Source organism: Diadema antillarum, unplaced genomic scaffold, assembly GCF_040938485.1.
Source record: "Diadema antillarum isolate AM-2024a unplaced genomic scaffold, OU_Dant_1.0 scf00000210, whole genome shotgun sequence".
Lineage (NCBI taxonomy): Eukaryota > Metazoa > Echinodermata > Echinoidea > Diadematoida > Diadematidae > Diadema > Diadema antillarum.
In genome coordinates this window covers 1270222-1297039 of record NW_027271099.1, presented here as the reverse complement: position 1 = coordinate 1297039, position 26818 = coordinate 1270222, and the positions used below count along the sequence as shown (strand labels likewise).

At 41.5% G+C, this 26818-nt stretch overlaps 2 protein-coding genes across 2 annotated transcripts; both read left to right on the top strand.

Moving 5' to 3' along the window:
- Nucleotides 1–341: 341 nt before the first annotated feature.
- LOC139724286 (nuclear exosome regulator NRDE2-like) lies at nt 342–14708 on the top strand. Its single transcript, XM_071635431.1, has 11 exons — nt 342–451; nt 4815–5424; nt 5979–6904; nt 7530–7666; nt 8450–8573; nt 9602–10451; nt 10515–11057; nt 11581–11765; nt 12601–12713; nt 13472–13543; nt 14503–14708. The coding sequence occupies exons 1-11, from the start codon at nt 370–372 to the stop codon at nt 14650–14652; spliced, it is 3792 nt and encodes a 1263-aa protein (XP_071491532.1). The 5' UTR covers nt 342–369; the 3' UTR covers nt 14653–14708.
- A 7948-nt stretch (nt 14709–22656) lies between these two features.
- On the top strand, nt 22657–26436 carry LOC139724268 (uncharacterized). Its single transcript, XM_071635410.1, has 3 exons — nt 22657–23185; nt 24257–24541; nt 26027–26436. Exons 1-3 carry the CDS (start codon nt 22657–22659, stop codon nt 26434–26436), a joined length of 1224 nt encoding a protein of 407 aa, XP_071491511.1.
- Nucleotides 26437–26818: the final 382 nt, after the last annotated feature.

The window sequence follows — 26818 nt, the reverse complement described above, 5'->3', positions numbered from 1 at the left end:
GTGTGCGCCCAGTGCGGTCCTCCCTGGATCCGCCACTGCATTCCTGCACATTCGCATAACCAGTTCCTAGTATCCTTCTGCAGGTTCCATCATCCAGAGTGTAAAACAAATCTTCCCTGCGTCATATCGTTTCTGGAAAGAAACGATGATCATGCAAACGGTATGATGTGATGCAAACGGCAATCAGCTGACAGTCAAAAGGATCCCCACTCTCGAGCTGTCCAGCCGTAGCCAGGCGCTGAGCGCGGCGACAGAAGAGCTTTATTATGAGCAGTGTGCATGCAGTGCCAAGCTGGTGCCAAGGTAATACACGTACCACGACTAACGACCAGTCCGAGCAACGTTACTAGGCGTTGTGTTCCGTGAACCATGGAAATCAGTCGTGGAAAAAGTTTATTTCCCAGTGCATCCGCCGTGAAAGAGGAGGGTAAAAGTGGACTTGGTAAAAGAGGTAAGGTTGCATGACGGTAAAATTGGATCGCTTATTAAACAACTGAAGTAGAATTCTAGTAACCTCCTGTTTCAAAACAGGCTTTAAATTTATCACCCGTCAGCTAGGTTTAGGAGGATGAATTTGTGTACGCAACAAATTGGTTGTAAGAATGGTGTCATTACCGGTCAGTACGGTTCGGCTGTTAGTATTTAGGCTCCTACCTATCTAGTCAGAAATCAGTGAACCTGAAACCCTAGAACCGTCAATCTGAATCTGAATCTGTTCCAGTCGTGGTTGTGATTCTCGGGGCGGGATATAGAGACCATTTCGGTGTACGGTACAAACATCAATCGAGGAGAGAGAGTAGAATCTAACGTTAGTTCTAACGTTAGATTATGTTCGTTGTTGATATAAATTATACATGGGCGTCACCAGGGGGGGTGCGTTGGGTGCGAACGCACCCCCCTTCAGATCCTAAAAAAAAAAAAAAAAAAATCAGTCTGCACCAGGGACACACACACACACACACACACACACAATCGTCGGCAAAAACAATTCGCACCCCTGGTTCTGGCAGCATTGATTTTATACATATCTATTAGTATTCTACAGTGTTTACTATTTATCGACCGTACTGTACATCCGTACGATATACGGAGCACTTATACACGTTTGCATGTACGTGTGCTACTTACAAGTATAAATGTAGGGTCTATGTACGTTACTTCTGACCAATCCATATTGCCAGCCCAAGAGCGAGCCTTAGCCTCATTAAAAAAAAAAAATTGAAAAAAAATGAAGGGGCAAGCATATTTTAGTTTTGCCCCCCCCCCCTCATAATCAATAATTCCCGAAATGAGAAGATTTTCTTGCTTTTGAAAGAAATCAAAAATGTTGCCCCCATAAAAATATTGGAAGGCAAGCGCACCATTTGCCCCATCCCACATAATCATAATTCCGCGATGAAAAGATTTTCTTGCTTTTTTGTTAGAATTCAAGAAATCTGCCCAATTATCTCACCCAAAAGCAGTGGCGTAACTACGGAGGGGGTGGGGGTGGGGGGGGGGGGGGTTGCGCCCCCCTCCCAATCCGCTGGTTAAAAAAAAAAGATTTACCGAAATAGTAGTTCAAGTGTTAGTAAACTGCTTTTGAATGAAAGGGTGATCCAGATATAAGATATTTTTCTATGATTTCTTTTAACCATAATTAAATAGGAATATAGTGTGAAACATTGTTCACAAAGCCCGGACCCGACAAAAGATTGTGATTCCTGGTTGGCATTCTGCATATAAGCAGGATGTGCGCATCAGTGTACTCAGTACATTCGAACGAAGAGTCGCTACAATGTTGCGCAATGTGATGTAGAATGTACACCTTTGTACCTTACGCTCGTTATATCAAAGCTAGATCATTGATTTTGCAGTGTTGCTTTACATACTATATAAAAATGTCTTGCATTGCCAATAAAAAGGCTTGACCTGGGCTAATTCCTAACTTTTCCATGTATATAATACACACACACAAACAAACACGCACAATTAGTTTAGGGGATGCTCTAAAGTGCAGATTTTGGACATCCTTTACCCGCTTGGTCACTTCGACGCCACATCGCTGGTCATACCTCCCCCAGTCATGAACATAAACCCACACCCTTGACTACCAGTGGCGGATCCAGGAGGAGGGGCGCACCGGACGCCCCCCCCCCTTTAATTTCCAAATTGAAAAAATAAAATGAAATAGCTGCAAACCGCAGTTTTTGGAAAGTAAAATGTCAAAATTTTCAAGCTCGCTCGCTCCTCTCGCTCACATTTAGTCGTAATGCCATTCTCCTGAAGCTGCTGCCAGTAATTGCCGGCAGTCGCGCCTGGTGCGCCCCCCCCCCCCCAATTTCCAAAGCGAAAAAAATATAGCTACAAACGGCAGTTTGGGGACTGTAAAACGTCAAAATTTTCAAGCTCGCTCGCTCCGTTCGCTCGCATTTAATTGTTATGTAATTCACCTGATGTTGCTGCCAGTATTTGCCAGCAGTTCCGCCCGGTGCCCCTCCCCCTTAATTTCCAAAGCGAAAAAATATGGCTAAGAACGGCAGTTTTTGGACTGTAAAAGAGCATAATGTAATCATTATGCTCTCCTGATATTGCTGCCAGTATTTGCCAGCAGTTGCGCCCGATGCGCCCCCTTAAATTCTAAAGCGAAGAAATATAGCTACAAACGGCATAGCTACGACCGGCAGTTTGTTTGTTTTTTACTGTAAAATGTCAAAATTTTCAAGCTCGGTCGCTCGCTCGCTCGCATTTAATTGTTACGCAATTCTCCTGATGTTGCTGCCAGTAATTACCGGCAGTTGCGCCCGTTGCGCCCCCACCCCTCCTTTATTTCCAAGTGAAAAAATATGGCTCCAAATGGCAGTTTTGGGACTGTAAAATGTCAAAATTTCCAAGCTCGCTCTCTTTGCTCGCTCGCATTCAATCATTATGCAATTCTCCTGATGTTGCTGCCAATCATTGCCACCAGTTGCGCCCGGTGCGCCCCCCCCCCTTAATTTACAAAGCAAAAAAAAAATATGGCTACAAACGGCAGTTTTTGGACTGTAAAATGTCAAAATTTTCAAGCTCGCTCGCTCGCTCGCTCGCATTTAATTGTTACGCAATTCTCCTGATGTTGCTGCCAGTAATTACCGGCAGTTGCGCCCGTTGCGCCCCCACCCCTCCTTTATTTCCAAAGCGAAAAAATATGGCTCCAAATGGCAGTTTTGGGACTGTAAAATGTCAAAATTTCCAAGCTCGCTCTCTTTGCTCGCTCGCATTCAATCATTATGCAATTCTCCTGATGTTGCTGCCAATTATTGCCACCAGTTGCGCCCGGTGCGCCCCCCTTAATTTACAAAGCAAAAAAAAATATGGCTACAAACGGCAGTTTTTGGACTGTAAAATGTCAAAATTTTCAAGCTCGCTCGCTCCCCTCGCTCGCATGTAGTTGTTATGCCATTCTCCTGATATCGCTGCCAGTAATTTGTCGTTTCACATCGTCATTCCATAATCCATTTATAGGGGGTACAACCCCCTCTGGCACTTCCACACCCTCCCCCCACCCTTGCTCGCTCCCTCGCATACTAACCCCCCCCCCCCCCCCCCCCCCCCCCGATGAAATCCTAGCTACGCCGGTGCCCTTTCCCCGCTTGGTTTCCCTAAAAAAACAGGAAAAGTCTAGGGATTGAGAGCTTCCTATTTATTCCAAATGTCTGTCCAAAAAATCTCGTAAAAATTTAGTGTCAAAACGCACCCCCCTTGAAAAAAAGCTGGTGACGCCCCTGTTATATGCCAACTTAACACTAACCACCCGTTAGAGCTAGGTCTAGAACGTTCTTTTCTAGATCTAGCCACTGGTAGAATCTGCAATCATGTACACTGTAGGGACACCAATAAGTGTATGCGTACAGGTACAGATTTGGGTATAATTCCAATGGCGACTTGGCGTTGGCCTTGGATGAATTTGATCAAGAGCAAAAATGCCTACCAACGAAACAATGATTTTATAGTGGTTTCCACTTGCAGTGAACTAAATTTAGTTCACTGATGTGTGTGTTCAAATACATGGATATCTCTGCCATATTTGCTAGTGACAAATCTTACTCCTTACAATCTAACACCTTACAATTTATAACTGGTGGTGTACCGTACTGAATGAAAGAAGCTGATTAAAGGGATACCGGGATGGTTTTTCTTGAGATGGGGATTCAGGTCTTACCCGGTAACATTTTGCGAGATAAAGGGAAACCACATATATGAAATTATTTAATGAGCTATGTTAGAATGCCACTTGGATACCAATTTTTATCAAATACACTTTGAATACACTTTGAATTCCATGTAGAATTCAAGTGTATGCTCTTTTATATTTCGTGAGTGGTTTCTAACCATGTAGCAAGAAGTCGAAGTCTGATGAATCCCCATCTCAGCTGAAACTATACCATCCCTTTAAGTTGTGAGATCACAGCCGTGTTCTAGTTTTGAACTACTTCCTTTTGACATTGCATCATATCCAAACTTCATGGTTTCCTGTGTCTGTGTGTGTGTGTGTGTGTGTGTTTGTTTGTTTGTTTGGTTTTTTTGTTTTGTTTTGTTTCTTTGATTTTAGAACTTTTTAGCACTGATAGAAGTCGAGGCATGCCCAGGAAATGCCCTAACTGTTACTGAGGTAGTACTGACTTTCCATTCTATTATGTTGCCAAAATACTGAATAGAGTATAAACTAGTAGGATTACTTAGGAAAATCTGTAGTCTTAAGCATTTCACCTTTCAATGCCAAAATTACATTTGGGAGAGTTTTTGTGACCATTTTGACCTCACTCTTTCTTTGTTATTTTGTCTGCTTGGTGTAGATCCTGACTGGCTGAACAACCAGAGTTTTCCCAGAGTTAGTGCTCAAGCTTTAGTACAACATCAACATGGGAGGGAGGAGCTGTTTCAAAGCCAGAACATCACCTCATTTCTGCCTGATCCCCAGGAAGAGGCAGCAGTGATTGGGGAACAAAACAACAGACGAGAAAACACTCCATCATCACATACAGTAGGAGAACAAAGTGATGGAGATCCTGTCCATGCATTTAAACATTCAATGCATCCACTTCCATCCAAGGGAAATGGCTCAGATTTTTCCCCTGATGAGAAGAAGTTGCTGGATGAGGAGTACATGTCTTCATCTGTTTCTACCAAGAAAAGCGAATATAAAGAGTCTAATGTTTCATGTGATGGTGCTACGAGTTTCCTCAAAGATGAGCCAAAAGAGGCTGTTGGGAAAAGATCTGATGAAGGCAGTGATATGCGCAGATCAGAAAAGCGACGCAGTGACCACAGCAGACACTCGAAGAAAAAGAAGAAGAGACATCATCGTGACTCCGAGTCCAGTTCAGATTCTGAGGGAAGGAGACATAAAAAGAAGAAAAGCCGACACAAGAGACGCAGACACAGACATGCTGAAGAATGTGACAAGTACGGGTATATGACAAGATTATAGTGTGCTTTATCCAAAACAAGAAGGTTGAGGGCAAATTAAGATTATGTTTGAGGTGACAGTTCCAGTAGATGTGTCAAGCAAATAAGAAATACAAATATCAAACTTTATGTGAAGTACACTTACTAATTATTATCTTATCATCAATTCATTGATGAATGGATGGGCGAGGCCAATTCTCTGTGCAGAATATTTGTCTGTAGTGAACCAAGCTAGTTTTGACTCATTGCTCAAGCAGCACAGCAACACTGAATATGAATGAGAATCATGTAATGAAAATTTTTACATATGAATTTGTGATTAATGGTGCTAGTGACCCTAAAAATTTAATCAAAATCGTAGTTTGGATGCATTTTCCTCAATAGGTACTGGGGGAAAATAGTATCTATGTATTTCAATGTTTATGTTTTTGGGTTTTTTTTAAAGTGATTGGAGGTTAGAAAGGACAAGTGTGACTTTGTTCATGTGCAGACATATGTGTATTGTGCAGCATTTCTGAAAGTGTACCTTGTTCTCATTATTGTCTTGTCAGGCTGAGAAAAAGACCACCATCCATGTGGATTGATGACATAGGATCTGTTCCTGCCATACCGTTTTACCTAGATGAGAAGTCGGACAAAAACAATTTGTGCTTCAACTCGCTGAACTTCACAGATGTTGCCTTCTACAGAAGACTGGGAAAATTCTGCATGGGACTTGACCCTGCCAAGCAGAGTGTTGACTGGGGAGATGGAAAAAGCAGTAAAGACAGCAAAAAGAGTGTCAAAGATACTGGCAGATATTTTGTCAAGTCTTTCTCCGAGGCTGATGTGGAAAGAATACCAGTTGCAGAAAAGAAGTGCCATAAGGCTAGAGGTAAAAAAGAGCAGGCTGACTATGTGGAAATGCCTTACATTCCTCTGCCACCGCCTCTGCAGTCCTCAGGCACTTCAAAATCACTGGAACCTGATGGACAACAGCAACTGGACCGTCAAAACAAGAGTGGGCTGATCAGCAGTGACGCATCACAGAAAATCACTTTCTTCAACAAGTACCTGCATGAACACCCAAATGACATCACCAGGTGGCTTGAATTTGTGCATTTTCAGGACCAGGCGGGAGTTGATGTCCATGCAGGCACTCCAGGTAATGAAGGCCTTACAGTGGGCTCCTCCAGGAGACAGCAACTGATCCTGGAGAAGAAGCTTGCCATCCTGGAGAAAGCCCTGAAAGCAAACCCAGGCAACCCTGACCTGCAGCTGGAGCAGCTTGAACTGTGCAGAGAGAACTGGGACTCTGCCCAACTGGCCAAACACTGGCAGTCGACAATTAGACAACATCGGGAGAACCTAGAGACCTGGCAGCAGTACTTGGCCTATCAACGCTCCTGCTTCACCAAGTTCTCTGTGTCGGGTATCTCCAAGGTTTACGAGGATTTCCTCAGTACACTGAGTGCCCGGGGAACAGAATTCAAATTTGGTAAGTTCAGATTTGTTTACTTGTGTGGGAACAGGAACAAAGAAGGAAAATAAATCCGGTGCTCTCTCATACAGCAAGAGATATTGTTGAATCAGACCAACAAGTAAATTGTGCATAACTTCAGGTTTAAAATTAATCTATTCATTTGGATACAATAAGATTCACCAGTAATGCCTTACCATCCATTATGCAACATTTTGTCCAGCCCTTCATAAAAAATGCATGCATGGTTTATTGTTTTTGTTCTTGTTTGCAAACCCTTTGTGTCAAGTTAGGGCAAGGTTGAAAATATTTGCAAAAGTGTAGCAGTAATGATATCTAGATCAATTTGTGTTTGGGGTTTGCAATTTTTGTGGAAGTATTGTATGCTTGAACGTATTTTTTTATTTCGTATTTCTTTACCTTGGTAGTTGAATGGTGATATAAGTTTGAAGATGATGTGCACTCCAGAAACCACTTGAGAAATGATGGATGATTGCAGCACAGAATATACATTTATTCTATTAATTTAAAAAAACAAAACAAGCAAGACAAAGCAAAAAACAAACATGAGTGAAAAGAATGAATGATACAGTTACTTACAGAGTATTGGTACATGTTCTTTCTTCATTTTGTTTTGTTGCAGACATTGTATTACAGGTTTGTCACTTTTGGAGACAGGCTGGGCATTCAGAGAAAGCTGTAGCCTTGCTCCAGGCAATGGTGGAATTCAACTGCTTCCGTCCACAGAACATTGAGGACTCAACAACTCTTGAGGGAAAGGTATTGAAGCTCAAAGATAGATACAGTCAAACCTGTCTATAGCGGCCACCCAAGGAAGATGAAAAGAGTGGTCGTTATAGACAGGTGGCCACTAGAGACAGTTTATTCAACATTTTGTATGAATTGCCTACTTTTACAGTGTAATCCTTGTTAGTAACAGCTATTATGTACTTTCATGTACATATACATGCTTCATACGGCCTGTGGCAGCTATTATAGACAGGTGGCTGCTAGGACAGATTTGACGATATTTTGCTTAACAGTGTGGTGTGGAGGGAAAAGTATTGAAGCTCATTCATAAAAGTTTTGTAAATTTTATGGTGCAGAAGTTCCACCTACCTTGAAGTTCTAATTGATATGGAGTTTTACTTTATCTGGGTAACATTGCTGTAATCCCTTTCTTGCGGACAAATGCAAGTAATTGTAATGGGTTTATTTCAGTGTAATTATTTCCATTTTTGCTGTGCGGTGTCCAAGTATTCAGTGCTAATTGTTGTTTTTGCAATTAAATCAAACATTTCTTGGAAACATGCACTCATTTGTGAGGTAGTAATCGGTCTGAAATGAATGGTCTTTGCAATAAGATCTTTCAAAAACAAAACTTTCTAACAGGGAAACTCTTTGAGTCTCCAGGATTTCATGTTAGTTGTTCATCACAAGTCTTTGCTTTACCTCCCTGCTCATTCCTCAGCATCATTTTCATTGTGACACGTGTTGTTGTCATGGATATGTGTGTCATACGAGTGTGTTGTTATTTAGACTTTTGTTATTCTCCCAACCCAGATTGCATTCTTTGAGCCATTCTGGGACAGTAATGAGGCACGGTTCGGAGAGGTGGGTGCCGAAGGTTGGTGTAAGTGGGTACACCGCAAAGAGAAGGGAGGCTGGGCCAGCCAGAACACTCAGAGTAAGTTGCTTGTTGCTTGGGATGCAGTACCATTGTGGTGAATTGTTTGAATTCACACCTACCTGTAACGTGTAAGGATAAGACATTTTCTAGGATGTGTAGCATCATATTGAATTTAACAATATATGCTTAACACATGTCTGATGTTACCATTGAATAATTTTGCACAGAACCCACAGATATTCTTCAGGTATAGATATGACTTCTTATTATGCTATTGCTATGATTTAGGCTAGGCTGAAAGTTATAACTCGTACAGACCTTTATTGATTTGAAATATGTGAGTCAAAAAAGCAGTCATGCATTTTTTTTTTTGTTTTTTTTTTGTTTCGTAATTGCAAATGGTATGAAATTCATGGAGGATATGATCAGTACAATGGATTTCCTGTTTGAAAAGTTCCATACACAATCGAGTTGTCAGTTTTATATCTGGAGTGAAAAGTTATGTCATGATGTCAATCCAGAATACCAAATATTTTCACACCACCACACAAAGGATGCTAGATGGATTATATTTGTAGATTATCCATCCATCTATCAAGCTATCCTCCAGTTCAGAAAAAAAAAGTGAGTCACATTTTTTTAATGAAGTATGGTGCACAGTGTAGTGTACATTTAAAAGAACTTTTGTCAAAGAATGTGTGGTATGAGGCACATCTGTGAACATTCTGGAGCCTGATGTTGCATCCATGTTCTCCTTTGTGCAGACACAATTCTCTGATAACATGACACTCTAAAGCCACCATTCTGCACTCAGATTTAATAAATTAATGCATTTAAGTTTATGATCAGTCTTGAAATTGTTGTATATGTGAAATACCACATTAAGGAACTGTTTACTCATTTCTATATTATATAGTGATCCATTCCAGCACGTGTTGTATAGTATTATTATATATGTTACCTACCAGATCTGTCGGTACTTGACATTTTTTTTCATCAATTGCGCAGATTTTCAATACATTTTGATACAAGCAATGTTGAATATTACCAAACCTATGCCAATTTCTTTACTCACGTACTGACAGAGGCGCAAAGAGTTGAAGAGGACGAGTCAGCTGTGGAAGGGACGGAACCAATATGGCATGCCTGGCTGCAAGAGGAGATCCTGCGTGAACACGCCCATTTCTCACCATGGCTACCAGGAGAAGGTCAGACGGATGATGACTGTGAAGATCCAGACCGCATGGTGCTCTTTGATGACATCAGCTGCTTTCTCTGTGACCTGGACACACAGGAACAGAAATTTGCCTTGATTCTGGCTTTCCTAGACTTCCTTGGTGCATACAGACATCACAGTATGTCTTATTCTGAGATTGCCATGAACACATTGGAGCATCCCTGGGAAGTGTTTGAGTGTGGGCAGAATATGAGAAGGAACAATGGAACGTGTGGTGTGTTACTGAATGGAAAGCTGATTCTGCCATTGCAGAAAACAAGCTGTCAGCAGAAAGTTCTAGAAGACTGTCGGCATGTTTTCCAATTTGCAGATACTATCATTGATCAAGCTATTCCCCTCTTCCCGGAAGAAGCACAGTGCCATCTGCGTTTGATACAGATGCAATACAACCTGAAATCAGTGGAACCTACTGCGAGTGTGAAGAAGCGAAAGAAACAGGTGAAGGAGGGTCAGAAGTTGGCCAAAAGTATTCTTGGCCAGGAGAGCAATCGCAGTAACCTTCGTCTCTGGGAGGAGTTTGCTAGGTGGGAGTGGAGCAATGGGAGTGAGACAGAGGCCCAGAGGATATTTGAAACTGCGCTCACATTTTCTGATACAAACCTCTCCCCAGATGGATGCAGTCTAGATGTCTGTAGACTACTTTCTGTCTATGTGACTCTCAAAATGGGTCTCCAAGCGAGTCACCAGCAGCCTTCTATGTCTGATTCAACCGGTGGAAGGAAACCACCTGATGGAACTTTACGTTGCACTGACTCAAAGAGGAATGAGACGGACAACACAAGTCAGTTAGCAAGGAAGAAGCAGGAAGTTTTGCACCATCTTACAACTCTAGGGGAAGGAGGAAAGTTTACAACTCTCAGTGAGAAAAATGTCTCGGCAGCTCGAATTCTGAAAGCTCGCAAGGGTTATGTAGACTTGTGTACGAGACTGGTAGAGTCCTACAAGAACTCCATGCAAAAGGAAGAAATGCATGGCTGCAGGGATGCAGAGACTTTCAGGTGTTTGGATCATCAAGGCTCCATCTTTGTCCACTTCTCTCTCTGCTATGCCTTGTTTCAGTATTTGAGTGTGAGTATGCAGGCTTGTGGAGTGATCTTTGAGGAGACACTGACCACTTTTGATAGCCTCCTCTCTCAGGTGAGGGACTCTGTCGACGATGGAGACAGGACTGTTGTGCAGCGGCAGCTGGAGCTGGACATGGATCTCATGTGGACGTTTTATGTGAGGGTGGCGTCACACCACGTGAACAGTCACCCTATGCCTGTAGCTCTCCTGAGGAACATTCTGCAGCGAGCCTTAAAGAGGTACTGTCTACCAGAATTCAATCATGTAGCAAGCTCTGCACTTTTCAGATTCTCTGATTATGTTGTTCAATGAAGGACATCTCTTTTTAACAGTACATACAAGAAGAGGTTTCCTCATGTTTGGCATAGGTATATTATGCAAATATCTTACCTGCCATGTCAGTGCAAGCTAGACTGAATTTCTGAACAATGACTTGTCATATTATCTCTTTCTGTATTCCACAATGCAATTTTTCCTGTAAGGACAGGCGAAGATTACTTGTGATTGTTTGATGATGTGTCATGACTTTCATGCTAATGCACTCAAGATTTGAGCATGTTTTTTGTCACTTTCCTTGGGTGGTTTGTCTAAAAGTGGGAGCACCCACTGTTGATATCTGACACTTGATTAACGTATTGGTATTCCACAAATGTACAGACAAGAAAAGATTTTTTAAATGATTTAGCCGATGAACGTGCTGACTGTAGTTATCAATTTTATAATGTAATGAACTGCTTGCTTTTGAATGAAATGTTTAAACAGAAATAGCAACAATCCTGAGCTTCTTGACACCCTGATCATGTTGGAAGAGTGGTCCCACATTGCCGGTAGGCTGAGGCGTTACTTTGACAGGGCAACGTCGGAGACCACTCACCCTGTTCCATGGCTGTTTGCAATCCAGGCAGAACTGAGGAGGCTCCAGAAAATACAAGGGGATCAAGATATCAGTGTTGGTGAGCTTTGACAAATACCTTTTAAAGTAGACAAATTTATTACTCAAGCAGTATAAACAGCAATGCTGCCTGATTATTTCAATGCAGACGTGGCTTTGTGAGGAAGGCTTTGTAGTGATTGTACTTCAAAGTGGTTTTTTTATAAAGCAAAGCAAGATTTTAAAAAAAAAGAAACAAAGCAGTGTCAACCTAAAACTTATCAATTTTATTTAAAAAAAAGATCAAAATGCTCATAGGATAAACAATACATTGTGCAACTTTATACTTACTCTAAATGACCTACAAATCAAGTCTGACTTATGATTATACAATGTATTAAACTTTAATTCTCTCTGCATATGATATATGCTTTCCTGTAAAAGTGTACATTTTTGTTCAATTTTTCGCACAAGAGGTTACGGGTGAGATTAATTTTGTGTCTTTTGAATTCCACAGAATCAAATCATAAAATAGTGTTATGCATATATAACAAGCTAAAACTTTTGCTTGCCTTTATTTTCTTGCATGTTTCTTATCACACGAAATGCATGAAAATGTCCACTTTTACAATTATCAATATTTTTGTCTACCACCGTTTGCATTTGATTGCTGTCCAGTCTCACAGTCTTACTGACCACTGACACTAGTACTTGTGACAAAAGTCAAGCACCCAGAGTGAGCATTGTTTGAGAGCCATCCAGTGTAAACCTTGGTGTGAACTTATGCAAAGTTCCCACCATATTAATCTCCATTCACACCAATACTGTATACTGTATTGAAAATAGGTGTTGAATTACATATAACCTTGGTTGAGTACATTTGACCTTCTTTGATATTTTCTAATTTCCAGCTGGTAGAGAAACAGGCATCACCCATAGGGTTCGCTCCCTCTTTGACAAGGCTACATCCAGTAGACACACTCGGCACTGTGTTCTGCTTTGGCGCCTTTACCTTCACTTTGAGGTGAGAATGTGTTTAGTTTAGTCTGGGACTGACAGTTTGGTTGAGTTTCTCATTGTTTAATAGAAAATTTGTTGATTTTTCCTCTCTTTTTTTGAGAATAATAAAATTTTCAGTAATGAAAGAAAGATATTATTCAGAGGGGTGAAGTTTCAGGTGTGAGTTTCTTCAGTTTGTCTCCCTCTACAAATTAAATTGTTGAGATCGCAACTGCTGATCTGTAAATCAACAAACATTTCGGAAAAAGGAACCAGTGGGACTCGAACCTGTCCTCTACTGCTTTCCGGGCAGCGACACTACCACCAGGCTGTCCCTGGTTGCTGGCAGTGACACGATGAGCGTGGAACAAATACCCAAGCTCCGAATTCCGACATTGTTATGTTAAGTAGTCCAAAGCGGACAAGGCATAGGATAAAATTAAAGAAAGATATTATTCAGAGGGGTGAAGGTTCAGGTGTGAGTTTCTTCAGTTTGTCTCCCTCTACAAATTAAATTGTTAATTTGTAGAGGGAGACAAACTGAAGAAACTCACACCTGAACATTTTCATTTTTCGTAAAACCAGAAGTGGAACAATTAGTAAAATTGTGTTCTTAAAGCAGTCAGTGAGAAAGCTGTGAAGGATCTTTTGAGGAAACAAAAGTCTTATAAGAGTTTTTTTTTTTCCCCTAGCTTGCTCTTTCTTTTTGCAAACTGTTACACTGAATGAGCAAGTACTGGATACTGTTCATCCTACTCTCATTGTCTTCTCTCCTTTTTTCAGGTTCAACAAGGGGACAAGCAGAGGGGGAAATCCATCTTCTATCGTGCAGTGCAACATTGCCCATGGTCAAAGGTAAAATTATCTACACCTCGTCTCCTGTATTCATGTAAAAATAGCCAACCTCCATGTGTGCTGCAGTTGCTTTCAAACTACTAGATTAGAAATTGTAAGAACGCAAAGAAGAAATATACTGTACAACCAGAAATTTTCACGTGCATGAAATTTTCTAGAATTTCGTAATGAGCCAAGATTGGCGAAATTAAAATGCATGTGAAAGTTCTTGTCGACACTGTGCATTGAATGCCAGTGGCAATTCACAAAAATTTCAAGCTGCAAATATGTCTAGGTTTTTAGTACTATACTCTGATACTAAATGATTTGTTGCAGCATGTTGCTTAAATTTTCTTTAAAAAGGGTGAGGTAAAATAGGTACTGTAAAGATTGTCTCTTATATATGTTGGTTCAGACAGCCATGCAACGCAACACAGACCAGACACATGGACAAAGGCAGATATAGGTTCAGTGCTCCTGTATTCAGCTACTGGAGTGCAAGTGATGTTACACTGATGATATGGCAGCATACATGAGAGGGTTCTCTTGGTTCCTCACAGGGGTGCATTGTTACATAGGGGCATAGCAACTGCACCTAATCTGGCACTGATAAACTGTGATTGCGCATCTCATGGATATGTGCCTTGTTGCTGGGGTTTCGCTAGTCTGGGTATGCAGACTGCATTACACATATTACAGGTACCAAAATATTTAGGGAGATTTATATTTTGTAAACCGATATTCTCATCTGTGAAATTAAACATGGAAGCTTTCTTTAATTGGCCCAGTGTGGAGAATTAATCGTGCAAAAAAAGCTTGCACTCTGTCACCTCATTGATACTTGGGGAAGGGGAGGGGGGAGTGTATGGGAGTATGAACACTTGTGAATCTACATGTCTTTGCACAGGGAGAATCATTCTGTTTCGATATTGGCAAGCTGTACATGTGGCATTAAGCTTCTTTTCATTCCTCCCTGCCAGAGCTTGTACATGGATGCAGTGAGGAACTTCCCTGAGGAACTCCAAGCCATTCTGGATCTTCTGCTGGAGAAAGAGATCAGGTTGCGAGCACCACTGGAGGAAGTGGAGCTGCTGATGAGAATGGCCCAGTCAAAGCTGAAGAAAGAGTGAATGAACAGATGTCTTCCACAAGATAAAATCACTATTGATGTTACGTAGGATGTCTAAAAAAATGTTGAGGGTACGTGGCTGCTGTGTGATGATGATTTTCATGTATGTAGGCCTATCTGCAGGTGATCATGAGTTTGATACATAGTATCAGAGATGTCAAGAATCACTTTGATATAAGTGAGAAAAAACATCAATCTTTAAACCCCTTTAAAACAGGGGGCTGGATGGGGGGGGGGGGGATCATAGTGTGCACAAATTGTGGTGATACCCAAGGGAGCCCCTTGGGCATTGTCTGAATGTTCCAAATTAGCATATTTTCATAATTTTTGAATATCTTGATCCTCTTGGAAAAACATTCATTCATATGGCAATAATGCTTATTGTTACAACATGATGTGATATGACTATATGACTTTGATTGTCCATTACAGACCCAAAATAATTTTCTTTGTACAGTATGTACCTTGAAATTCTCATGGTCGAACATCCTGGTATTTAGCAGTAGCTGGAGTGAAAAACAAACCACTGATCGGTGCACGATTGGTGAAGTTTTGCGATGAAATTATCTACTTTTCTTTCATAACTGGAGTTGAATTCCATGAAACTGTCAGATATGATACATCTTACCATTTTTTTTTTACATCCACAAGAAATGTTAATGATAAATTACAGAAAAGAATAGTAGATCAAGGAATTGGAACGCTGACGCCTTGTTGTCTGTATGCATGCTTGTCCATGCCCAGCATTCGCAGCGAATCACACTCCAGCTCCGAGCTCCACACATGTACTGTGTACAGGTGAGCTGTTTGTTTTCACTCCGGTTATACCGGATGTGGGGTACACCCAATCATGAGAATAGTGTTCTGTCAGTTGGAATGCCATAAAGGCACTGAGTTGCTGCCATTGGGTGCTGTCCAAAGGTTCAAACCTTTCCTGTGAATGACTGTTGCATTGATTGATTAATCAATTGTTAAATTGAAGCTCAACAGTTGCACAGGTTGGGCACAGCAGAGCATCTTTATTATGTGTAAATACTGCGGTTATATGGCCAAGCCTTGTAACCTAAAGCATACTCTTTGAGTGACCAATGAAGCGCCCTCTGTGTGTAAGGGAAGAACAGCCATATGTGAATCGAGTATATGTTTTCACATTTTTTTTCTCTATTACTAACAAGCTTTGCACTGTAACCATATGCATGTCATTGTCACACAGCATCCTGATGAAATAAACTTTCTACTGGTGAATCTTGACGATTAGCATTTGAATGGTTTATTATTATTTAATGTTTCAACTAGAACTGAAGCTGTCAGTCTAAGTGCCGAAGTAAGATTTTAGGCCTATACAGTGTAACCTTGTTTTGCCGTTTGCACACTGTTATTTCAAGGATACTGAATCTGAATCTGGATATATTGGAACTCTTGTATTCTTGAGAGTTTTGAGGTACTCAAGATGGCTGCCAGAATGGCCCCCAAAAAATTGAAATACATATATATTTCCCAGTAAATGGTGAAAAATTGGAAAAAAAAAATGAGGGTTTTACTCTTTGTATTTTGAGGGTGCCGATTCTAAATCTGGATGATGCAACTTTGTCAATTATTCAGGGCTTTGAGATATTCAAGATGGCCACCAAAAACTGAAATTCCCATACATTTCCCTGTGAATGATGACAAATTCAATATAAGTTCATGGTTTTACCCAATTTTGAGGGTGATGAATCTGGATCTGGATGTTGCAGCTCTATCAACCTTGACAGTTTAGAGACATTCAAGATGGTTGCCAAAATGGCTGCGAGAATAGCTGCGGAATAGCTGCTGAATAACCACCAAAATGGCCACCAAAATCTGAAATTTCTTTATGCAGCATATGTACTACTGCATAAAGATTCTCCAGAGAGAGTTTCATGTCATAGGGTCAAAGGTCAAAAGGTCAAAGATTAGGTGAAAATGTTACAATTTCACGTTTCTCACAAATGGTTCAATGTATCTTCATGGAACTTGGTACATACACATGTACTGACTGGCAGGGATTATGTAAGGAATTTAGGGTCATGGGTCAATAGTCAGGGGTCAAAGGTCAAGGTCAACTCGTCAAAATTTTACTATTTCTTTCATATGTAACTAGTACATGTATATGCAATGCTTGCATTATTTTTAAAACTTAATATGCATATATTACCTAATGGAGATTCTCTTGGAAATTTCCTGCCAAAAGGTCGAAGGTCAAAGGTTAAGGGTCAAGGATAGGTTTGTGAAAAAAAAAAATCTATTTTATACTGTAATTACACTCTTTATACCTTGAAAATTACTCAATGCATAAACTTATAAAAGGGTCAGTCAGAAGTCAAGTAAAAATCCTCAATTCTCCAAATACATGTACCTGCACTCTTTATAGACAATTATAGCAAACGTAGTTCAAGGAAAGTGAACATTCAAGATATTTCTGACAAACCTGTCATTTCAATATTTTGCCAGTTATGTGAAACTGTTATCTCACATTGTGAAGACATTAATACTATACACCTACACTGTATTGGGAGAATCATGCATTATGGCGGAGGCATCAGTCGCCATAGCGACATTTCTAGTTAGGTCATGGGGTCAAGGGTTGAAGGTCAGGGGAAAAAAAAATCTGCTACTTAATGCTGAAATTACACTATTTTCTCCATGTCCTTAAAAATACTCCGTGCATACACTCAGTTAAACTAGGTATATACAATGTACATGTATTCATGTGCAATGACTCTGTAAGAAAAGATTTGGGCCATGGGGTCAAAGGTTAAATGATAATGTTATAATGTCACTACATGTATTTCCCCCGTGTTTTGAAAATACATGTAGCTCAAAGCATTGTCATGAAATTTGGATATTACTAGTTAGTGATTATTTAAAGAAAGACATGGGCCATGGGGTCAAAGGGCAAGGGTCAAATGTCAAGTGAAAATTCTCAAATTCTCGAACACTTGCTTTCCAAAACAATTTAGCCATCCAAGTGAAATCTAGTTCAAGGAATGTATAAACAGCAAACACATTTGGGGTTGTGCTATCAAACTTTCCAACATGTCATTTCATTTCTTTTTTTCACCAATCATGTGGAACCTGTTGTCTCACATTGTCAAGATGAACAGCAGACATATTTGAGAAGAATTCGATATGGCAAACAGAGGCATTCTAATCGCCTTAGCGACATTTCTAGGGGGGGGGGAGTTGTCACCATTTATAAGGAAATATATCCCAGAAATTTCATTTATTGGTGGTTGGGCGGACGGCAGAACAAAGCTAGGCTCAAAATCTTACCCAGACTTAATTTTACATGCACTCCACTCCTGCCGCAAACGAATGGTTGAACAGCAGAACATAAGTTTATTCCAGCGAGTAGTACTCAAGATAGTCGGGCGTGGACTACTTTGTCTTAACTCGTTCACTACGATATTCTAAAATCATCATAGATTTCGTAGGAGACCAATCAGGTTGCTGTAAATAATGGATGGACAAGGCACTTGAGTACGATGTAGTTCTAAGCTTGCATATCAATTCCACGGCAAATTTGCTCACTGTTCAGATTACCTTTTGGCGTTAGAAGTAGCAAATTAAAAAGCTAAGACACGCAGACGGAGAGGGAGACAGTGACATAAACATAATATGAAAAAAAAATAAAGATTAAATTGAACATTGTAGAGGAAAGGAGATAGAACGAGTAGATAAAATGACAATGAGAGTGAGATGGGGGGGGGGGGGGGGGGGGGGGTGGAGAGAGAGAGAGAGAGAGAACGTGGAAGGGAGAGCCCGAAATTATTTCGTCAAGCATCATCGACTTAATGGGATTCCAGCGGCATCCACCGTTTCTAAGGAGACCAAATTACGCATCGTCCGAAAGACAACGGATTCATTTTCTGCAACTGCTAGGGGATACCTTTTGTACCTTTTTCATTTCATCTAGCGCTGATGTGTTCCAGCGATACGGAATTGCTCGACAGAGCAGCAAGTCATGAGGAACACCATAGCAGAAAAAAAAAGCCTGAGAGGTAATGAGAAGGCGTGAGAGAAGGAGAAAAAGAGAGAGAGAAAGGATTTGAATTACCGTTGTTTAACTTGTAGGTAGGACGAGTTACTCATTTTTTTCATTGCTCACGACGAGTGAATACTTGAACATAGCCGTACTGCGGTTAATTTCCTTAGGTTACTTAGCTCTTTATTTGCTTAGGGAGCTAACAAGGTGAGAAAAGGGTGTAAAAGGAATAAAATTGACCGAATGGAAGTGCAGAGCATTCATGCTGTACACTGTAGTGTGAATAGTTGTTACGTATATTTTGAACGTAAATTATGTTGTGCGATTATCGAAAACCATGCATGTCATTGTATTGGAATTCAATGTATTTTGTAACACATTTAATACTTTCACGAAACCATTATGTACAGAGATAATTTATACAACCCCTTTCACCTTGCTCATTACCCGCTTCCATTATACTACACTGTACTAGGTGTTTTTTTTTCTCTCTCCCTCCCCCTCCCCCCTCCCTCTTTCTCTGTCACCGAAATTATCCATGCCCTTACAATACATGCAAATAAACACTACTAATGACATATCAGTGCAGCGCAAAAAAAAAAAAAAAAAAAAAAAGATGATGATCACAGTGTATGACTTGTATAAGAAATATCAATTAATGCTGCAAGGGGAAAAGTGAGCAACATTTTCATGTGGGCTAAACACGAAAGGAAGGTGACCCTGTATCGAGAGAGTTTGCAGATTCCAGGAGAGTTACGCGGTTTTTTTTTTTTGTGTGTGTCTTATATTCAGATGATAAGCGTGCCACTCATTCTCAATCCTTTGTCTTGCATTAGACAGTTTGTCCCTGGGGAGCTTGTCTACATCTCAAACCTATGTCATATCCCCATATTTGTAGGTTGTTCTTCGAGGGACGGGGGAGCGAGGGTTATTAAGAGGCTCCGACAAGGCGGAATGACGGGAAGACGAGCGTACATAGGACTGTGTTTGCCGAGATTAAATGATGCACATAAACGTTTCTGCTCCGATGGAAGCGTGGGTAATTTACCATTATCTAATGGACTACATGCACTTTATATCCCGGAGATGTATGGAACCCTATTTCGGAATCGTAATCGCCTTGTTAAAGGGTTCTTCAACCTCCATTGCCCCTCCTGCCTCAAATATGATGTTTAGTTCACTGCCGGTCGTCCCCCCCCCCCCTTCCCCGTTTCATCTTTATTTTTGTTTCGTTCTTCTAATAAAATCAATTGTTTAATGAGATAGATGCAGACGGCTTGCTTATTAACCTGCTTGCTTGACATGAACACGATGAACGCACACTCGCCTCTCCTTCCTGGAATCATGATGTCGCTCACAAAAACAAATGGATTCGTTTTAGCAATGAATCGAATGAAATAAATCTGACAAGAGAAATACCATCAGTATACTTTACGAATCGGCACAGTGATACTACAAAGTCAAGCTATAGGAGTGATTGATACTGAAGAAACATAACGTCATTCAGTGAAGACAGGCAGCTCGTTCTGAATATTTCTTGCGCCTATAAAGTCGTTCGCGCGCTTTAGATCTGCGGCGCGAACGCTAAGACGACGTGGGATCCGGATTGGACAAAGGAAACAGCCGCCTCGCGCATGTGCACAACAGCATGATAATTTGCCCAATTAACGTCGTCTTAACGTGTCTCATATCTAAGCTCGTTAATATCAGGGAAGTGGATAACTCTTGTTTCTTTCCACCCCCTGGTCAATATCATTCAGAAATACATTGTATATTTACTTTCCGACTGCTTTGCTCTGAATGGCGCTCATTATTATTGGTCAAGTGAACGACAATAAATAAACTAGACGGAGTTAGATGTAGCCCCTTTATTAGATTTCAAAACCAACAAATCAACATAACAGCCAAAATCAAACCATGGATGTACCACTCCAGAGACACTGGTTCGTATTTGAACTGGACTGTCTTGTCACTATCATTTAATTGATAAACTGTGAATTGATTGACTGTGTGATAAATTTGTATAAAAGCACCTTTGTCTGTTCAGAGAGGGATCACGTGACACATTGTCATTGACGTCTCTGGCGCTTCTTATGACTTCGGCCGATATCGGTTTCGTCTTCAGAGTCACTGCCATCATCTCTTTCGTTCATTCCATGCCTCTTTCGAAGAGACTTCAATCTGTTGACTGATAGCTTCCTTCGAGAAGAGATCTGATAACGCCTTCTCCAAGGAGGGTTGTTTGGCGAGCGCTTTGCTACTTCCTGACTCCTTTCTTTAATCATCTTGCGGATGATTTTGACGGATGCCTGGTTGCATCTCATCTCCATGGGAACGGACATCTCGCTAAATTCATCCTCAATGGCGATTAGCGACGGAACACCATGAAGAAGCGCGAGTTCAACTTCAAGAATAGAGCCTCCGGCGGCGAGCTCTCGATGTCGGCCGAGGACGCGGAGAGGACACACTCTCAAGATGTCTTTGATGTCACAATAATCGTCATCCTCTTCACCCTTCTCCTCTTCGACACCTTCATCCCCCACCTCATTTTCCTCTTTTTTCTTAGCCTCCGCTTTATTTTCTAGCTCTGCTTTCATGACAAGCACCGCTACATTGGTGCAGGAAGATACTACTTCGACTTCATCGTTCTCGCATTTGCAGCCATCACTCGCTGCGGCGACGTCATCGACTTCCAATACGGCGACATGGGCATTCACTTCCTGACTGGAGTCTGATTCATGGATGGCGTCAAACGTGAAAAATTCCTTCCTGTCTACACGTTCTTGGTGAGCTGATGACGGGGGCGCCACGGGTAAGCGTGGCGCTGAACTCTGTCTTTGATTCTGGAGAACACTGTCATCACCATCCATCATTTTCATCACCATCAGGTAGCAGAGCGCGATCTTGAATGATGTTGGCTTGATAACGCTGTAAGAAGACCACAGGCATGAACGTTTTTAAGTTGGAATCTCATCGAATTTGAGATTAGCGTGAGGCTAAAAAAACAAAACAAAACACACAAACTTACAGAGCATCACCATCGCTGTGCTTTGATATGATATTCACGTGAATTAAGACATTCTTAGCACTACTTTACCCAGCAAAATAACAAATATCGGAATCCTTCACCTACTTGTCAAATATAATAACATTTCGTGATTCCCCATCGTCTCAAAGATGTGTTTCATAAAGCATTATTATCACATCTACACGTTGAGAACCGTCACATTCCTCACATGGTGAACCTTAGTACAGACTCGGATGACAAGAAGATGGGCAAACAGTGGCGGATTAATGATTTCTATCGAAGTTATAATTTCATTCCCTGTATCGTTATTCACGGTATTCCATTGAAACACTCTGTGACAAAGCCACTTAGCATTTTCTTCAGCCACTGGTAATCAGTCAATATCAGTAAAAAAAAAAAAAAAAGTGAATACCAAAGCAAATATAAACAAGATATACAAGGATAAGTAGTAATGATACCAATTTTCCCGTGTCCGGCACTGGTCTAGTATACAGGAGTAAGCTCAATGAATCTGCCAAAATGAATGCTATACATAGACGCATATATTCCAACATCAGCAAAATACTAGGGAGGACTAGTACAACGTGTACGGGAAGTATAGAGTGCAACAGTAGCATGCATTTTCTGCTGGTACCATAGTAACGCAGGAAGCAAATTGTTATGACGCAATAATCTTTCTCACCGATTTGCGTATTCACAAGTCACAACGCCATGACGTCACAAGTGACACTCATGCAGCGTATCAACTCGGAACCTCCTACCGTTTAAATTGTCCAGTAATGCAAAAATTCGTCTTCGCTGCGCGCTTTATACTATTGTGACGTCATAATTTCCCTTACGCGCATGGTTGCCACCTGTAACTGAAGTACTAGTAGATAAAGGCAAACAAATTTAGCTTTGAATTCTACCTCTTATAGTCAAGACATAACGGACTTAAAATGAATGAAATAAAATAAGTAGCTGAAGTTGCGATGTTGCCAAGGGCGAGTCCCCAGTGTTGGTCGGACTCGCAAGAGGGACAGAATAAGCCAGACAATGACTTCTTCGACTCGGACAACTTTCAGCTCTTGGTGCTGACTAGGCAACGCGGGGAGGAGACCTGCCGCAAGGCTGTGCTCAAGGCCCGTCGAGAGAGGAGGCGCCGACAAGCCCTGATCGACCGATCAACCTCACAAGAGATCGGCTTTTACAGTCAACTTTTTCGAGCAGACGGCAATCGGAAACCGAGAAAACCGGGCGCTCCTCCCCAGACGTTTTTTGGATTGCGTCGGCCCCTGAACAAGCATGAGCAGCGTGTGGTAGCAGCTTTGCCCTGTTGGGAGAAATCTTTCCAAGAGTGGGCAGACAAGCCTTTTAGCACCGTCTTCCATGGGTACAATGCTTACGATGGACATTTTCCTCTTCTCATGCAAGTAAATTCTGAGTCAGAGGACAAAGGCGTGACGGTGATTCAGACTGAGACGAGGAGGAAGTCCATGGTGATCACCAACTACGCAGACGGTGAGATAAAACTCGTTCGTCAGGTTCCTCTGGGAATGATTAAAGGGGCATTCCAGACGATGTTCATAATTTCACATCATATAGCACATAAATCGACAACTCCATGTATAGATTTATGGAATTTATTTTGGTCCTTCAGCAGATAAACCAATACTCTGAAAATGTTTAAACAAATTACACTGAACAGTGTTGATGACATAGGAGCCTCACATATTTCAGAAACGTATATTAGTGTAATTCCATTACAATACCTCTTGCTCAACAAGTTCAACTGTGCAGAATCTATGTATGCCTTCTTCTTTTGTTTACTTCCTTGAGCCCCAACTCATGCATTCTTATGGCGACGCTGCCATGTCATCATCCTTGTTCACTGCAATTTGTTATACATTTTGAAAACATTTTTATTCCTCATTTCAATCACTCTTAGTTCTAAAACTCTTTACTCTGTATACCTAATTAATAGTTGTTCAAAATCCATTAATGTAAAAGTCTTGAAATCATCCGGAGGTTGCCTTTAACTGGCGAAGACAATATTGTGTTGTATGGAATAAATCGAGGTTTTACCGAAATATTATTTCTCTGATCTTGTCTGTTCCATTATCTTCTGCCATTGAACAAGTCCTTCAATTAAAGTTACTGTTCCATAGAGCATTCTACACTTAGTCCCATTGTTGATTATTTATGGCAATTATGATGCTAGAGGAAATTATATTCGCCCTGAGCACGCTGGTTTATTGATGGGACTTTATGTTTCCCACAAAGTCCATATTGTTGCCCTATATGGAGTAGGCCGTACTGTATCTCTCAATTTACATTCGTCAAGGATTAGTATTTTCATTCATCTGGAAGCTCTGGATATGTTTTCGCAACTATTTACATTATCAATCCTTCAACTAAAAGTATGAAGGAGACATGGTTCCATAAAGGAAATAATTGAAAACACGTTTACAAAAACACATACACGACACGGAGTTGATAAATACATATTACCTGTACTGTACTTTCTAACATTAAGCGGTCACGTGAGATTCAAGACCTGTTAATGTTCAATTCCTTAATTCACACCACCAGCTACCATTAAACTGGAGGGGGATGACCAGGCGGTTTGCTACGCGGTCTTTCCCATCCTCCATGTTGTCATCGAGAGCGCCGAATCGAGCGAAAGCTCCGATGCCTACAGCAGCACCAATAGCAACGGTAGCAGCGACGAAACCAGCACGCCGAGGAATCGACCGCCACCCCTCCTGCCGCAAGATGTGCTCGATAGACTAACGGCCATCGCTGCACAAAGTCAGTCGAACGACGGGAACAACGATGACGACGAGTCAGATGAATCCGATGTCGGACCTCCCAAAGGTAGACGTCACAAAACCAACAACGTGTCTAAGATAAGGATATGCTTTGACAAGATCTGGTGGGGGGTGGGGGTGGGGGGATGGGGACTGCTGCATGCTATTTGAGCCATTGATTACATTTTTAATCCCATATTTTGACCATCTGCACAGATTGGCGTCAACGTTGAATTATCAATGACCAATGATTCAAATTTTATATTTATGAGAGATTAGATGGAGAGGGCGTTTTTATAATCGACATACGGTAGTCATGTAACACACTAGTTTCATCACAACATATTATCCAGTCCCGTAATAGTCTCAGCACGGTCGCGACATCCTAGCTCAACAGTGTAATATTCGCATTCCTACTTTATGATTTTTAGATATACGGAAGATATGAAATATTCGACCATATCAGGGGTAGAATTAAAAGAAGAAAGTTCAAATAAAAAGAAGAACTGATCGCTATTACTCGTAAGAAAATGTTTGTACTGTGCGAAAAAAATGGATTTGTCACGCTCCTCTGTATCTTTTCATATTTGACGTAGAAGATTTTGTGTACAGATTGAGAGGTAGTACCCCCTCCGTCCTGAAATGACTATGAAAGCAGAATTTAGAGATTTGGGAATGTTTTAGTTGATCCCATAAATGCATTTGAATTGTCCGAAAGGCAGTGTCACACCATTCCGGGCAAGCTACGCGGGCTTGTGGCGAGGAGGTAATTTCCAGCACGTAACGGGCGAACAAGAATGTTTGCAATTTTCATTCATGCCTTGTCATACCGTACGGGGGAACTTCTGCGGCTTGACTTGCGGGGAAACAAATTTACTCCCCGGAGCTCCCCGCAGTTGGTCCGCACCTGACAGTATCTAGCGCGTAGTTGCCCGGAGGTGCTCACGCAAGTCCGATTTAACCGCAGCCAAGTTTTGAGCATGACCAAAATTTTTTCAGGGTGAGTCGCGGGAATGCCCGTAGAGGTCCACGCAGAACGCCAGTAGGAGACCCTTAGCGGCAGTACTTCCCAGGCAATTCGCAAGCAGATACTTCGCAGTCCCGTATGCAGCCAAGATAATGAAATTCTGTGAGATTTCGGCCATTCCATTAGAGGAATTCCTTCACTGAGTTGTCAGCCCCACGCGACTGGTACAAAGGTCACACAGTATACTCGCAAGTTAAACGCGTCCAGCAAGTAAGACACATGTGCTGACTCGCACAAATCCTTTTCCGCCCTCAGGAATGCCCGGTATGCTAGAAAATCCCTACACGTAACAAGCCCGAGTAGCTTGCCCGGAAAGGTGTGACAGGGCCTAAACACGGTTGCGGGTAAAAAAATATGCGTGCGCACCTCCGGGCGACTACTTTTGAGATACATGCTAGGTACTGTCATGTGCGGATCATCTACGGGGACCTCCGGGTAGTCAAAATTGTTCTTTGCAAGTCGCACGCAAGGCTGGTGTGACACGGCCTTGAACTGATGTAAAAAATATGTATATTGTGCATTCAGGTTGGTTGGAGCGTCAGCAACAGCGCACGCAAGGGGAACGACGGCTGTCTATCACGACACGCCCATGCGCCGAGAAGCCCCGCATGCTGAAGCGACGTTCTCTTGACTACGGTTCACTGTTCTACCACCACGAGGTCGAGAGTATGGACGCCATCGCGGAAGACGGTGACGAAGAAAACTCCCCGTCACCGTCGGGCGGAGGCTCCGTGTCGCACTCGCCGTTGTCGATTGTCAAAGGTTCGCGGGAAGGCACGTGGGCCATGGAGACCAAGGCCAAATTGCGAGAGTCCAAGGATCGAGACCTCTCTGACATCATCCGCCGTGCCGAGCGAGAGATGGAACTGATGGACACCAACCTCCACAAACTCGAGAAATTTCTGGAGGAAGCTGACTCAGACGACTCAGATTAGTGAAAGTGAAACACTTTTTTCATCACAGTTGCATGTTTTCCAGTCATGGCTTTCATGACTACGATTTTTGTGACAAAATCGAATTGGTACCAACAGTGCCAAAATGGAATGTAGTCACTTATTGTAAGATTATTATTGTATATTATAAACTGTTACCAGATTTCATCAAGCCTTAAAAAGGTGAGCTACGCTCCTTGAATGCTGATAAAATAATATGGCTTTAAATGTTAAATCAAAGAAATTTCTTAATTCGTTAGTTGATATTATTATGACGTCTGTATAATCAGCATTGCTATCTCCAATTTGAGGTTTTCTTATCTTTCTCACCCTAATCACCACCTTTGTCAAATGAGAAATAATAACACTCTTCATTAAATACAGC

Coding starts and splice junctions, on each gene's coding strand:
- LOC139724286 (XM_071635431.1), top strand. CDS start 370: ATGGAAATCAGTCGTGGAAAAAGTTTATTTCCCAGTGCATCCGCCGTG. Junction 6,905..7,529: donor GGGAACAGAATTCAAATTTG/GTAAGTTCAGAT, acceptor GTTTTGTTGCAG/ACATTGTATTACAGGTTTGT. Junction 8,574..9,601: donor GGCCAGCCAGAACACTCAGA/GTAAGTTGCTTG, acceptor ACGTACTGACAG/AGGCGCAAAGAGTTGAAGAG.
- LOC139724268 (XM_071635410.1), top strand. CDS start 22,657: ATGTTGCCAAGGGCGAGTCCCCAGTGTTGGTCGGACTCGCAAGAGGGA. Junction 23,186..24,256: donor GATCACCAACTACGCAGACG/GTGAGATAAAAC, acceptor TCACACCACCAG/CTACCATTAAACTGGAGGGG. Junction 24,542..26,026: donor CGATGTCGGACCTCCCAAAG/GTAGACGTCACA, acceptor TTGTGCATTCAG/GTTGGTTGGAGCGTCAGCAA.